General features: G+C 43.9%; 1 protein-coding gene across 3 annotated transcripts in view; it reads left to right on the top strand.

The window, feature by feature from the left end:
* GRIA1 (glutamate ionotropic receptor AMPA type subunit 1) overlaps positions 1–15,527 on the top strand; it is a 119,542-nt gene that overhangs the window by 90,354 nt on the left and 13,661 nt on the right. For all 3 annotated transcript variants that reach the window (XR_010347206.1, XM_064387902.1, XM_064387901.1), the window contains exons 12-13: positions 10,186–10,384; positions 10,866–11,113. Coding sequence is in view for 2 of the 3 variants with exons in the window: in XM_064387902.1 (XP_064243972.1) it covers positions 10,186–10,384; positions 10,866–11,113 (447 nt within the window). In the remaining variant the exon portion in view is untranslated. The remainder of the gene's footprint in view (positions 1–10,185; positions 10,385–10,865; positions 11,114–15,527) is intronic.

Raw genomic sequence — 15,527 nt, 5'->3', positions numbered from 1 at the left:
TTGCCTTATAAAAGTGATTGCAAATGATGTTGCAATTATCTCTACCTGGCAGAGTTAATTATGTCCAGGGAGAGCAAATTCAGGTCACAGGGTAACAGCAGCACTTGCAAATCACCAGGAACTGATGACCACACTTATTTCTAAAATGCACTTAACCAGGGAAAGTTACTCACCAGAGGAGCAGCTTGACAAATTGCACAATATCCAACTGAACAGTCCCCTTTGGAGTCTGCACACTTCCATGGCAACCAGAGCATGGCAGCCAGGGGAAAATGGAAATTCTTTTAAAATAATCATCCTTGCTATCCTTTTTTTTCATTTGGAAAGAAGGAGGAAATAACCAACCGAGAGAGCATTGTTGGAACGATGCAATTTCTTCCGTAAAGGAAAAATTAGTCTTTTGAATTTGCACACACTGCCATCTGAAAATGTCTAAATGCTGCAGAGGTAATGAATGCTTCCTCCACTGACCTGTAAGCTACTTCCTCAGGATGCTTTTCCTTTCAGGCATATCTAATCACTCTCCCACAGTTCTGACTTTGGGCCTTCAGCATTGAGGTTGCTGGGGGACAGCAAGAAATTTGCTGAAACTCCTCCCATTGAGTGACAGATTCACTAATCGTTCCACCAGCTGTGTTTAAAATAAGTCATCAAACACTTCATCTAAAAGCAGATATATTAGCCTAAAAATACTTTTGCAATTTCTTTCTTCAGGACTAAATAAATGTTTCTCATGTTTTTCGTTGAAAACAAAGTTGAAAATAGCAGGGGGGAAAATGAATTTCCCTATTTTTAAAATATCTTGGGAAGTTTTATGTGAAAGAGGGTAGATTTGGAATAGATATTAGGAAGAAATTCTTGCCTGTGAGGGTGGTGGGGCCCTGGCACAAGTTGCCCAGAGAAGCTGTGGCTGCCCCATCCCTGGAAATGTTCAAGGCTGGGTTGGATGGGGCTTGGAACAGCCTGTGGAAGGTATCCCATGGCAGAGGATTAGAATGAAATGAACTTTAAGGTCCCTTTCAGCCCACCCCATTCTGTGTTCTCTGACGTGGAACTGGAAGGTGCTGTTTGTGTTTCTCGTGCTGGGCACTGACTCAGGATGGTGAGGAGCACTAAGATTTACAGGGCTGCCTTCTGACACTTACAGCCTCCTCCCTGACTGCAGCAGGAGACTCTCTGAGCCTCCAGGGACCCCCTGTTATGCTGTACTCAGACTTGCTGATTTTCAGTCAGTAAGAGAAGCAGCTTTTCTCCATTTCCTTTCCTCTCGATAACGAGTTATTCCTGAGCAGTCGGCTCAGCTGGGCTCTGCAGTCAGGACTGTGTGTGGTTGTCTCTCTAATAGTTAGGTCGACTGCCAAGTGTTTTTGTCAAAGAATGAGGGTTGTGAGGAGCTGAACGGCCTCCACCTCCCTCAGGTGGTGTCCTCTGCAAGGCTGCCTGTCACACACTGCTTTAATGCTGGCACTCAAAAAAAATACTGTAGCTAAGATGGGAAGCCCTGAGCATGTTTTCACAGGGAAGTCCCACTTAAATAACTCTTCCATATGCGGTACATTACTTTTATCAGCACTGAGATATCATGTGCACACTCACTGGATACACATTTGAATGAGCTTTGAACTCCTTGATGCAAATTGCTCTGGCTCACAAAACACAAAAAGCAACCACAGCTGCTCTTTGCTGGTATCACCCCCACAGCTGGCCTTCCACTGGGAGGCTCAGAGTTCTGCCTTCATTCCAGTGGAGTTTGGAACCTATGGGACCTATTCTGCTTTTGTCTCAGATTTCATCCCAACTGCTTGTCCTTGTGACTGGGGAAGCACCATACCCCCTTTTCATGAAAAGCTCAGGAATGCATTTGATCACTGAGCAATTCCCATTGTAACACCCCAAGATGGTGAGCAGGTAAAGACAAATATATTGAAATAGGACAGAGATATTGTGTTATCCATTGTGAAAGGTTTAACTAAGCCAAGTAACTGGGGAAAGCAAAATGTGGATCTTGCTAAGAAATTGGGGCAAAAATCCTTGTGTGCTTGGGCAGGGTCTGGAGATGGAGAGGGCAGAGCCTGGTGTCACGTCTGAACTGTTCCATGCTGTCTTGCCTTCCCTCCATTTCCACATGGATCAAAGGAGCAGCTGGAGAGCAGCTGGAGAGCAGCTGATTTGTATGCTCAGATGGCAGGAAAGGGCACACAGCTCGTGCACACAGCCCTTTCCTTAAACAGCAGCAGCACACTTGATGGCATTCAATCTATTTAATAAAATCATGCAGTAATTCTGATTAGTGCCTACCCAGAAGAGTTGCTGCTTACCCTCAGATCCAAAGGCTAAGCAGCAATAATCCAATCATGGTAATCATAACTTACTACTTTGATCTTCAGATAAAAGAGTCTATAGAAGTGCAAAAGTGTTACATCACCGTTATTTGGACAACTTCAAAGCATGTTTTATACACTAATGAATTCTCCCAACTCAGTCTGATGAGGAGTTATAGAAGGCGAGTGTGTGAACAGAGGAGTAGAGGGGAAGGAGATGAGTCCTCATGTGGTGAAAGGAAAAAGCAATAAAATAAGCACTTGTGCCCTGTGTATAGGTGTGAGACGTGATGAAGAGCCCACGAGGGTCCAGCTGCAGGAGCCAAGTGCACAGGATGTTCTCCCATAGGAGGAATTTTCTCTTCTCTCTTTTCTTGAAGCTTGCAATAAGAAGCAAAATCTCAGGCTGCAGAGAGGAAAACAGAGGGAGGGGGCAGCTTTTCATCTCAACAGTGCCTCTGAAGCCTTAAAAAAAAGATTTAAAGAATCACCAAATGGATCTTAGCAGGTGAAATAGGGGAGAGCAGAAACACTGAATTTGTTTTCCCTTCACAGTTTGGGAGTTTTAATGTTAAAACACAGGCACACCTGTGCACATAAAACTGTTCTAAAAACACTGTCTGGGGAGAGAAGATTCATTCCCCACCACTTCTGCAAGAGATATAGTATTTCCCTGTACAAAAAAGAAAGGCTCAAAACTGAAACTAGGGAAAATCCAACTACGGTCTTGGTGAGGAATCACATTTTAAATTAGAAATGAGAGATAAAATGAAGGGAATATTTGGAAAGATTGCCAAAGTTAATATCTTCCAGTGCAGAAAATACTCTCCTTCCAGAGCAAAGCCTTTCTCTCATCAGACTGGGAAATCTGACAAAAGACAGGAAAAAAATAAAGGAAAATGAACTAAGGCAAGATACCTTGGAAGAAGTCTGAACTAGGTTATTGTAGCATTATTGCCCAGAAGTCTCAGAAATTGAGCTCTCGTGTGAGCAAAGGTAGATGGCTAAAGAGGATCTTGAAAACATGAAGAACTGATGGTATATAATCTGAAACATATTAAATCTTTTTGGGGAAAAAGGCAGCTTTTTCATCAAGTAGACTTTGAAGAAGAGACTGTGGGAGACCATATGGAATCCAGCAACTCAGTAAAGGACATTGGCACAATAGGCTGTTGCTCAAAAAGAAGGATGAGTGCTGTTAAATTTGGGGCCACCTGAGGTTGAGGAAGTTCCTGAATAATGAATCTCCTGGGGCTCTCCAGCAACTGCTTCTGACAAAATTTTATGCTTGTCACCTTGTGAGTTTTTCTCAGAAAAGTGAACAAATGTCATCAGAGTGAGAAAAATACATGAAGAGCCTTTTTCACAGTGAAATTTTTGCTCAAAGGCATGACAAGAATTGGGGTTTTCTTCCTTGTAGTGATAGCTGGCAAAACAGCAGAAGAGGGATGACTTTGCCTTTCTCTGGAGCTGCCAAGCAGCCCAAAGTGACCACGTGTTTCTCATCAAATCACTATCTAAACATTCATCCCTTAAAGCACCCTGTCTGCACAGGGAGAGGCACACTGTGCCTGTACTTCAGAGAATAACAGTGCCTGTCTTCAGATCTGCCTCTCTGCCTTTCAGCTACACTCTTATTTTTTTCTTATGGTCCCATCTCATCCCTCTATCCTGGCCCTGCATTTGCAGTGTTTTTAGCTGTCCTCTGGAAGAACTGAGTGTGTTATTCTGCATTTTTAGGGTTAAACATCTCATTTTAGCAGCCAGGGATGCTGTGCAGGGATGGCAGTGAAGGATTTACCTCAGTCCTGCAGTTCTGCTCTGTTGGAGTATTTTTATGGGCCCTGCTGAAGTTGAAGAGGGCTTGCTGCCCATGTCAGTCCCAGTTTGCTTGGCATCTAGTGCTTCCAACACCCCACTAGCTGAGCAGGTGAGTTGTGCTTGTTGAGAATCCACAGGCGTCATTTTGGGTCGGTTGAGGACACAGAAGGGCACAACCTGCAAAGTGCTGTGGGGTGCACACATCACCCCTTGCATGGCTGGGCCCTTTTGATGGTGCCTCTGCCTGTTGGGACTGAGTGTCCCAGGAAGGGGAATTGGGCAAAGCAGCAGCTCAGAGGTAAATTCCACCTGGTGGCCATCGCTTCAGGCCACCCACCCAGGACAGGTTCATAAATGTGATTCATCCTCTTCTCCCACAGCTGGGAGCTAAATTAGAGAGATGGAGTAAGCTATCCAGGATCCCATAAAATAGCAGGGCTTCACAGGGAACAGAAAAACCCAGCTCCTGGATGCTAGTCCTCTGATTAGGCTTAGGCACCTCTTGCCTGTCAGAATGCTAAGTGAATGTCTCGAAAACAGCACGAAGCTGCTCCTGCAGTCATGCTTATACTTAGCACTGCAGTAATCCAAGGCCCAATGAGTGGAGAACCACAAGTGGCATGATGCATTTCTGACTAAGCAGGAAAACTCATTTTAGAATGAGGTTTTGCCCATTAAAGGGAAATTGAAGGGGGAAAAAATGCCAACATATTCTGAAAAAGAAGAGATGAAACAGTAGGAGAGAGAGCATACACTGCTGTCCAAAGCCATTAGCTTAGGCAGAAAGAAACAGTAAATAAACCATGATTTATAATTAACGCCTCACAGATATACATCCCCCCTTTGAATCTGGGAGATTCTGTGTATTTGCAGAGATCACACTCAGTTGATGCAATATTTACACTGTGAGCATCCACAAGGCCCCTTCTTAAAGGCACTTCTGCTGGCATTCCATAATCCATACTGCCTCCTCCCAGCACGTTGGCTTTGGGCTCAGATGGACTGGCAGGGTCTGCCTGAGATCTCAAGAACAGATCTCCAGCCCATATGCAAAAGTTAAGAAGTCCTAATTTTGTTTTTCCTTTTCTTTTTAAAAAGAATTAGATAAAGAAAACAGGACAGAGCCAGCATGGGACCCCCAGTACCTGTGCACCCTCAACTTCCTTACCCTGTCTCCCTGGTTAGTACTACCCACAGGGAACCAAAATATGCAGCTCTTAACTCTGTAGAAAAGTTGTGAGATATAAAGAAAGAATTTGTACCTCTGGGAGAGGTAAATGAGAATATCAGTGGAAAACTTTCTTACTTCTGTATTTGTAAGGGCTTTTCTGACACTGCCTGTTAAAACCCAGCACTGCAGTCAGGGCTCCAAACGCTTGTACCAGGAGCTGGGATTCAATAACAAGTAAAAGCAAACTCATATGGCAAGAAAATTAGTAATGCAGCATGAACAGAGAAACTTGCATTATGATCCCTTGAATTTTGTGGCAAGCAGTTGTGAGCTCATTCAAAACTCTCCATGGCAGAGCATAAAGAGGATAAGAGCTCTGCAGTCTGTACTTGATGGATGCACCCACAGCTGATCCCAGCTCCACAACCCCACACTGAATTTCTTCCTTTTTCCTTTTGAGTAAATCTGGAGTTCATGTCAGGAACAGAGGTAAAGTGGTGAGACCAACCATGCCAGATGGTCTGTGACACAGAGGAAAAGCAAAGCTCTTTACATTGACAGAGTTTAATACTGAAAATTTGCTTAAAATAAGAGCAAAACTGGTATAAAATGCTTGCAATTAATCCACTACCAAGTCAAATTTCAGGCAGAACCATGGAATTGTCTAGATCAGTATCAAATTCACAGAGTTGAGTTGGAGATCAGAGGCTCAGTGTGGGTAGAAGGCCAAAAGTGGATTTGACCCACAATCAGTAGCACAAGCACAGAAGAGCTTTTCTTTCAACAGTTTTGCATAAATTCATTCAGTGACAAATATGTCAGTTGAGCAAGTGAGCCTTTATTAGACTTGAATTTAACAGCAAATCTGGGAAATCCTCCCAAAGCAAGTATGGCTTCAGGATCCCAGATTTGCACTTCTAATTAAAACACTGTCAGTTTAGGTGTAATTCTCCATAAGGAATGGATTTGGGGAGGGGGAAGGGAGAAGTGGGAGAGAACTGAGCTGGTGCTTGAACAATTTTCCAATGAGGTTTATTCTGTATATTTTCTGATGATCTTGTTAATATTTTTTTACAAAAATGTATTATTCTCTTCTAATAGATGGCAAAGCAGAGGCAAACTCCTGCTGGCTTTTCCTACCTTCCATGAGGGATAAGATCAAAGAGAAAATTGTTTGATCAAGGGTTGCATTTTGTTTTAAGAAATGAGATTATAGATGCATGATTTTCTATTTCTGTATGATCCATCAATGCTAAGGCTAAAATATTAGAACAAATCTCTTCCTGGAAACAAAGGGAACTTACAATTCCTTTCTGTGTTCCGCTGGCAAAATACAGTTATTTTTGTAAGGAAAGGTTTTAAAAAGTCATGTTAGTAAAAAAATCAAAATTATTACTTTCAGCTTGGCCATCTAGTATTTTTATTGGGCAGATTTAAAACAGCACATTTCAGAATTATCTTTTAAATTATATATGCAGGAGGTAAGGATATAACGTACTATAAATGCTGAAAGAAATTATTTGTAAGAGAAAGCAGAAACAAAATTGTTTACCATGTTAAAATTATACCATTTAGCCTTTCATAAATTAAACTATAAGTAACAGCAAAAAGCAAAGCTTGAACAGACCCAAAACAACCATTTTCAGAGTGCTACTTTTAGAGGACATTTGCAACCATTATCTTTGCATTCCAAATGAGAATATTAAGGTTTTATTTACAATTTCAGAGTTTTCCACGGTCCTGAAATCTTGGTTCCCAGCCAGCTCTAATTTTAAGTAGATTGTGCACTGTGGATAATGAGGGCAGAGTATTTACTACTTATTCCTGCAAGGGTAATGATGGAAAGGAGCATCCTGTTCTTGCCAGTTCTGGGAGGCACAGGCAGGATCCCAAGCCAGGGACAAGAGTGGGGGTGTGGTGTTTTACACAGCACAGGCAGGGTTGGAAGAAGAAATCAAGATATCTTATTTTGCATTATGGAGGAAAGAAGAGTCTAGGTGCAGATGAAATAACACAAGTTGAAAAAAGTACAGTCTGGTCCATTTAGATATTATACCCCTTTTTGCACCCCATTCATGAAAGCCTCTTACAGCTTATTTTAGTCAAATTTTATGTAGACCCTGCTATTTGCAAGGACAGATCCAAACATCTGAATCTTAGCACATCTTTAAAATCCTAACCAGGGTGCTCAGTCTCACCTTAGCCCTGCAGGGGGCTGAGTTACTGACTCCTTTCCACTCAGCAGGGAGCTGATTCCTTCATCTTATGCTTGAACAGGTACAGGGACACGTCCTCATGCAAGAGGATTTAAACCAACAGCACCCATTAGTGAAGAGAGAAGAACTTGAGCCAGGGCTCAAGCTGCAGAACATTTCTGTTATACAAGGTCATTTTTTGTTACCTAGCTCCAGAGTGAGACTTTCAAAACTTCACAGTGACTTCAAAGTACAAGATGTATCTACTCCTCTGTGACTGCTCTTACTAGAGCATAAACATAATTCTAAGTCCCACTGGTTTTTGAACAGGCTTTTAGCTCCCTCGTGTTGAAGTCACTAATGTCAGAAATCAGACATTATCTCCTAAATTAAAAAAGGCACTTTGCAAATGTGTCCTGTGATGGAGGCACTGCTGTTCATCTGCTGGGTCTACAGAAGAAGCAGAACAAGGTGGTGACAGATATTGCCTTTGCAAGCACTTACCATTTCAAGCAGGCATTGGCTCGGTCTAAACAGACAAGAGAAACCCAACTTGTTCTGTTCAGCCTGCATTCACTGCTCCTGAGCCAGGGTGTCACATGGGATCTGCTGGTGTGGTGTTCATCATGGCTGTCATTACATTCTTTATTGAACTGCTCTGTCCTCCCAGATTCTCCAGCTCTCCCTTGTGCTAAGTGCTGCACAGCCACGAAGCAAAGGGCCATCTTCTGTAGATCCCATGTGCTCAGGTTCTCTGCTGTGCCTTTCAGCAGTTTTGGTTCACAGCTTCCAGCTCCAAGTCAATCCAGCAACGAGGGCAAACATTACCCACTAGCAGTGTCAGCAACAAAAATCACGGGGTCCCTGCCATGCTGGCAGCCCTAGCAAGCTGCTGACCTCCTCTCCTGTCCTCCAGAGCATGTGAGACTGAGCACATCCTCCTCCTGCCACGAGGAGGAAGGACCAGCACCAGCAGCAGGGACAGCCCAGATGAGCCCAGTCCATGATGGACACATGAATCCTGCCTTCATCCCTGTCTCCCTGGGAAAAGAAACAACCCCTTCTCCCTCTTCCCCCAGCCCTCCCTGTTACCTTCCAGGCTCAGCACCCCAAAGTTACTTCTCTGTGCTGTCAGTGCCAGGTGTGAAGCTGGGAAGCACAAGCCAGCTGCAGCTGAGGGCAGGCAGGCCCCTGGGATTAGCTGGTGGTGAATATCACCAGGATGTTGAGGGTCTGGAGGCAGGAACCCGGCTGACTGCAGCTGAAGGGATTGAAATCAGTCACAGAAATATCCCAGCTTCATCAAGAAGGAGAGGCTTTATAATTTGCAGCTGGAGATGAATGTGATTATTTGCCATGCAAATGGATTTTGCCAGCTCAAAGTGGCCTTCATCAGCAGAGATTGTTGTATTTGACATTATCTGGTTACTTTTGTTTAATGTCTCTGTGCCTTTTCTGAGCGCTTCCTTCCCCGAGCACGCATCATCCAGACTAATTTTCTTCCTCTTCCTCATCAATCTGAAGATGTGTGAGTTGAATCTATAGCTGCCTCCCTCCCCAGTCCCTCTCCAAATATGAAACAAATGGTAAAGCTGTATGTGCTGACAGTCCTGCAGGCTGAGTGTTCTCTGCAGATGGGATGCAAGATGGTCACATTTGTCTCACCTAACTTTAGCCCTTAGCTGGACTGGGATATCTCTGTTACCATCCCAGAAACCATATTTCTGCAGAGTGACTCAGATCAGCAGAAAGACAATGCTGAAACATGGTTCCCTGTGGAGAAATAAATGGTGTTTCTCACAGGCAGGTCCTCCTTAGCCAGGCTGTCTGGCTTTATCAAACAGCATTGTACGTTCCCTTCTGTCTGGGACAGCACTCTGCATCTAGAGAAGGAGCATATAAATAATTTAGACAGAATGCCTGAATGCTGACATCATTCTAAAATCATCTTCCACTCTTAAAAAATATTTGAAAAGGTGTTAATATTAATGCCTGCTTGACTTATTTGCCTCTACAGATATCAAATGGTTACAGTTAATTGGCTATTTGATTGCAGACAGTACAAAACACCTAGATTTTAAAGCATTATTATGAACATCTTGTCTAACCATCTGCTGAATACAAAAAAGAGAATGTCAGTAGGCAAATTATTCATTAAGACCATAGCTCCTCTCTGAGCTTCAATATGTCTTACAGAAAAACACAGGGGTTGTTGTTTTAAACTTCAGGCGATGGAGGAGCTCACCAGAAGATCACAGCTGGGCTGTGTTTTTGGTCTGGTTCCATGCTGGTGCTCCTTCCTGCCAGGGTACATGGTACAACAGAGACCTCAGCAGAGACATTGTTGATGGGCATTGCCCCCTGCCCAGCTAAACTTTCTCATAATTACCTCCATGGCTTATTATTAATATTGTACTCTGAAAAGAATTGAAAATCAAAGCAAATTTTCTCAGTTTATTGCTAATTTTTTTTTCACTGTGAATTTACTTATCCCCACTCTAATTACATCGACACCTTTAAAAGCAAAGTAGGAGCTGAGACAGACTTTTGGCTTCCTTGGAAGCAGCTGGAGAGTGTGACTTTGGGAAAATGGCCAGGTAATGATGGGCCTGCAAAAACAATGTGCACCTTTCAGACCTTCCCCCTGCTCCTGTCTGACTCTCCTCTCTGTGCCCAGGTCTCTCTCCGGCCGCATAGTGGGTGGCGTCTGGTGGTTCTTCACCTTGATCATCATATCCTCCTACACAGCTAACCTGGCTGCCTTCCTCACTGTGGAGAGGATGGTGTCACCCATCGAGAGCGCAGAGGACTTGGCCAAGCAGACAGAAATCGCCTATGGCACCCTGGAAGCCGGCTCCACTAAGGAATTTTTTAGGGTAAAAAGGAAACTTTAATGCAAACGTTTTTCTTAGCTTCTTGTTTGGCGAGTCCTCCAGGTCCATCCTCTCTCGTCCTCAGCTCAGGTCTGGTTTTTTTTCACCATGTTACAGCCTGCCAGAAGATTGGCAGTGACTCCAGAGCATGTGATATTCTGTAGTTGTGAACACAAATATGGAATATCCATGAACCTCCCCACGTTACCAAGGACCTGCTCTGAGCAACTCCAAATGAAACCGTCTCCAGATTTCCAGCTTGGTTTGCCTTTGGTTTGATCTGCAAAATCACTCTGTACGTGAATATGGGCCAGAAAATCAGGATTGATCTGGGCCCTGGTGCAGAAGTGGTAACATCCTGTTACCCCTTTTGGCTCCTTTGGCCCGTTGGATGTGTGGGTGTGTGTTCAGTCCAAGCTGGAAATCTCAGGGGGCACCCAAACCTCTGTTAATGCTTCTGTTGGGTTTCTGCTGTCCCACGCAGCGATCCAAAATAGCAGTGTTTGAGAAGATGTGGACATACATGAAGTCAGCCGAGCCCTCCGTTTTTGTGAGGACGACGGAAGAGGGGATGATCCGGGTGAGGAAGTCGAAAGGGAAGTATGCATACCTCTTGGAGTCCACCATGAACGAGTACATCGAGCAGCGGAAGCCCTGCGACACCATGAAGGTGGGAGGTAACTTGGACTCCAAAGGCTATGGTATTGCAACGCCAAAGGGCTCTGCGCTGAGGTAAGTAGCTTGGATTTGCTTCCTTCTGCCAAACCGCCCAGCAAATCAATGTATGCACACAGTTCAATCTCCATTGCCATGTTAATCACGAAAGCTTGGGGCAAGGAGAGGGAGGAGGTGGAGGAAAAAGGGTTGTGGCCATTCAGTGGGATGTGCAGGGAAGTAAAATGCCCAGCTCCTGCTGAGCAGCAATGGGAGTGTCTAATTCTTCAAGCCCCGCATTTGGAAACTGGATCCTGGCTGATCCACTTGCTATGAATGTGTCTGCTGTATGAGGTGATGGCAGGGGGCTGCTGTGGTGTAACCATTGGTTTCACAGAGCTTTATCCAGAAGGGACGCTCATCCTGTGCCATGTGAACTGCACAGCTTTGCAGAGTATGGGATTATGGCTTGGATCCATGCTTGCAGAGGGAGTTCTCATGGGGAAAGCATTTTGATGTTTCCTAAAACGAAATGCTGGTTGGAAGAGGTGGGAAGTCCATTTTGAAAAGCCCTGCAAAGGGTGGGCATTTTCATTCCCTGAGTCAATTCAGATCCCAGCAAGAACGAAATTTATAGCAAGTCCAAAGGGGTACAAACACTGCATTTCTGAGCCCAGACCTGCAGCTGCCACGTGTCTTTGCCTACTGGCCTGTGAAGTATCTTCAGAGACCTTCCTTTAAAAGGATGAACTATTTAAGATCACAGACCCAGGCCTGAGCTAGTAGCAGAGCCTGGGTGCTGCACATAGCTGCACTCCTGGACATGAGCATCCATCATGAAAACTGACCTGCTCAGAAGAGCATTGCCACAGTCCACAGACTGGTATTGTCATCTTGGACATGGCAGAAGTGTGTTTCCTTTTGGCAGCAGCCATGTCAATTCCGCCCATTACAATCATGAGGAACATGAGTTGCAATTGTTTAGTAAACCATTAGATTACCAAACCAAACCATTAGATTACTAAACCAAACCATTAGATCTCAGGATCTCTAGCATAAGTAGTCAGAATGATACTCCAATGTATTTCATTAGTTACTGAGTTATTTGTTAATGAAAGCATATTGACCTGAAGTGTATGTGTGGCCTTATAATTGTTTACTAACATAACCCAATGCAGAGACATTTAATCCAAGATCTCTGGATTTCTAGAAACCAGATTATTACCAGATGACCATTTGCAGAAGGATCTGTCTGGTCACACAGTGCCCAAGACAAAGCCAGCCCAAAGAATCAAAGGTATTAACTGGCAGTGGACAAGACCCAAAGATTTTGATTACTACAGTTCTTAAGTCAGCTCACACTTAACTAATACTTCCAATATCAGCAGTGTCTTTAGAAAAGCTGGGGTGACCCCCTGTAGGTGACAACTTGTACCACCAGTGCACATGGTTCAGAAGGCAATTCTTGCATCCAGTGCAGTTCAGGCTCTGAAATGACTCAGGTACCTCCAGCTGAAGGTGGACGTATTCTCACAGCTTTGAGATGCTTTCTGTTGCACACTTTCCAGTGTTTGTTTTCAGTCTTGCAAATATGGAAATTAGGATACAGGGATGATTCTATTTAATTAATTACTTATTTAAACATCAGTCTTGGATCCTGATTTCGATATTATAAAAACAAACAAACAGGAACATCCTACCTGTCTTGTAATTTTTGGCATGTGAACGAGCCATTTTTCATACTTCTAAGAAAAATAAACCACAAGAAAGAAAATCACATCAATCATTTTACTTTTGCAACTCCAAACATCCCTCTGCTAGGCATGACTCCAAGAATTTCTAACATTTCTTTCTGTTTCCTCTTTTTCATCCTGGCTGCATGTAGAACAAATTTCTTATGGGCCTAATGGCAAAGGAGGAATGCTTGATTTTTCCATCTGATGGTGTTTCTTTGGAACAGTTCCTGTCCATTTTTTGTCCCATTGTCTCTGTTTTGTTCCTGTTGTTTTAATTGTTTTAATCTCGGTAGTTCCCCACAGTCCTCATGTAGTGTCTGTTCTCCCCCTGGAGTCCTGCACGTGAGAGGCTGCCCTGAGCAAGGGGATGTCCCTGAGGCGTCTGCCCAGCACGGTCATCCTGCCTCTCACTCAGTCTCCATCTTCACTCACTCCCATCCACACAGCAAAAGCTCTGAGCCAGGATTGCAGGAGGTTTGTGACCCAGGTCTATCTTGTATCAGGTGTGTTTTAGAAGCTGGGCATTGTAGCTGGACCAGTTTTCCTGCATTTAGGATAGTTGGTTAGGGGAGAATCCTAAACATAAACTACAGGAGCATTCACCATATATTTTTCTTGCTTCTACATGGACAAACAATGCCAAGATATTGCCACAAATGAATGAAAACAAGGTTGATAATCCAGAAATAATTCTACATGTGGTAGTAGGTGCAAACAGACTTTTCAGAAGATCAGAATCTTTCAGAAGGTTTGGTCTCTTGGACTGCTAAAAGAAATTACTTCTTCCTCCTAGGTGAATCTGGCTTTGAATAGCTTTTGGCTTCCAGGTGTTAAAATTTTGTTGAATTTAGGCATGCCTGAGAAGGGCAGTAATGGGAAGGCAGAAATTTCACCTTTCAACTGCAGTGAGTTCAGGCTTGATCCTGCCTGACATGAGATAGTCACCCAGCTGTAAAACACACCCACTTACCCAGCAGGAGATCTTCTCCACTGCTGGACAAGTGATCATAAAGAGGGGAAAAAGCCAAATTATCCAAAACAGGCTAAAGAAAACCCAAGAAATTCCCTGTAGGTCTGGACTCAGGGACTAGAGAGGTTTTTGAGATAGCAATCTGTGACAGCAAGTTCTTCAGAGGAGCAATATTGACATTAAAGTTCCATAGAACAGAATTCAGCTTTCCTAGGTCTGTGAGTAAACAGAAAATGTTCCCTGTTAAAAACCCACCTTCATTCAGGACCCCAGACTTTTCAATCTTCCATCGAAATACAGTCAAGATGTAGTACAGCCTGTTCTGTGTTCTCCCTGGGAGCTGGAGAGACAATTAACCAAAATGAAGATTCCTAGGAAAGAAAAAACATAATGTTCAGCACATGGCCCCAAAAATCATATTGCTGATAATATGCTCAGAGAAACAGCAATACATTTACTTTGTTAACACCTTGTACCCACATAGAAGCTGCAATGTATTTTGGCTCATTAGTTAACTAATTTTTCACAGATGGTTCAGGCGAGTGCTAAGTAACCTGTATTCTGTTTTAGAAGACAGAATAATTATGATTTACTTAGTGTCATATTCTTTTTTGATCTACACTCACATGTTCCCATTTGCTTTAAATGAAACCAAAGTCAGGCTCTGACCAAAATACCATTAGAGTTGAAAAGGGAAAATATTCAAATCTACACCTTCGCCTTCTCTTGGACTGGTAGCAAGCTTGACTGCATCTGGATTTTGCTTTTTGAAGGCTGGCTTCTGCCTGAAGGAGGCTCCCAGTCCTTGTGAAGGCTTCAGTGCTCGGATGGAATCCCAACAGGCAGAGCCATGGCGGGCTCCTGGAGGTCAGCACATTCCTCTTGCTCACAGTCAGGCTCATTTTAGAACTGCCACACAGGAGAACAGCCCCCTTGGCAAGGGTTTCTTGCTGTGGCACAGAGCATAAATTCTGAGGTGGGAGCTGCAAAGTCCTTGGCCTTCTTAAAGACCTGCTTTATTGACATTCAAGGTGTGTTGATGTACAGTTCATCCCTCCACCTCCTCCATAATTTTTAAAGCTCTCTCATGTTTGTGCCTTGCTGTGCCCAGCTTTGTACTTCTTTTTCATGCAATGTCAACACCAGCATTGCACCTGATACTCAGCACCCAGAAAAGAATTGTGCCCATGTGCAGAGCCTGTAAACTCACCACTGCACATCCTGAGTCAAGGTGCTGCCTCTGATGTTTCCTACTGGAGCAGTGAGATGTGAACAGGTCTGAAGGCAGACTGCAGCACAGCTTGGCTTTGTAGGCTGTCCTAAATCTGGATCACTGGTCTTCTTTCTGAACAGTAGAGTCTGCCCAGCATGAGACTCATGCAATGTTTTCTATGACTGGCGAGATGCATCTATGAAACATTGCATCCAAAAGTCCCAGGTGTTCTCAGGTTTGTGCATTTCCATGGTGATGCAACTGTCCTGTGACCTGTTGGTAACATGGCAATGGTATCACAGGGCATACAGGGCCATTCATAGCTGACCACCACTGTCAACAGTGAAGCAGTTCACCTCCCAGATCATGAAAGTTTCTCAAGTCCCTGAGACATTGGGAGCTCTGGAAAACACTTGAGGGAGGGAATGCAGACCTCATCATCAGAAGAAATAAGATCACCAGGTTCTCTGTTGTGGTAGCATAGCCTTTCCACAGGGCTTCAGGAGAAGCAGTTTTCAATATTACTAGTTGGGGATCTTCCCCTCTGTTTCATACATGTCTGAAGTGTATCCC

The sequence above is a fragment of the Passer domesticus genome, chromosome 13, assembly GCF_036417665.1.
Source record: "Passer domesticus isolate bPasDom1 chromosome 13, bPasDom1.hap1, whole genome shotgun sequence".
NCBI lineage: Eukaryota > Metazoa > Chordata > Aves > Passeriformes > Passeridae > Passer > Passer domesticus.
Note: the sequence above shows the minus strand (reverse complement) of the source record. Positions and strands in the feature narration are given on the sequence as shown.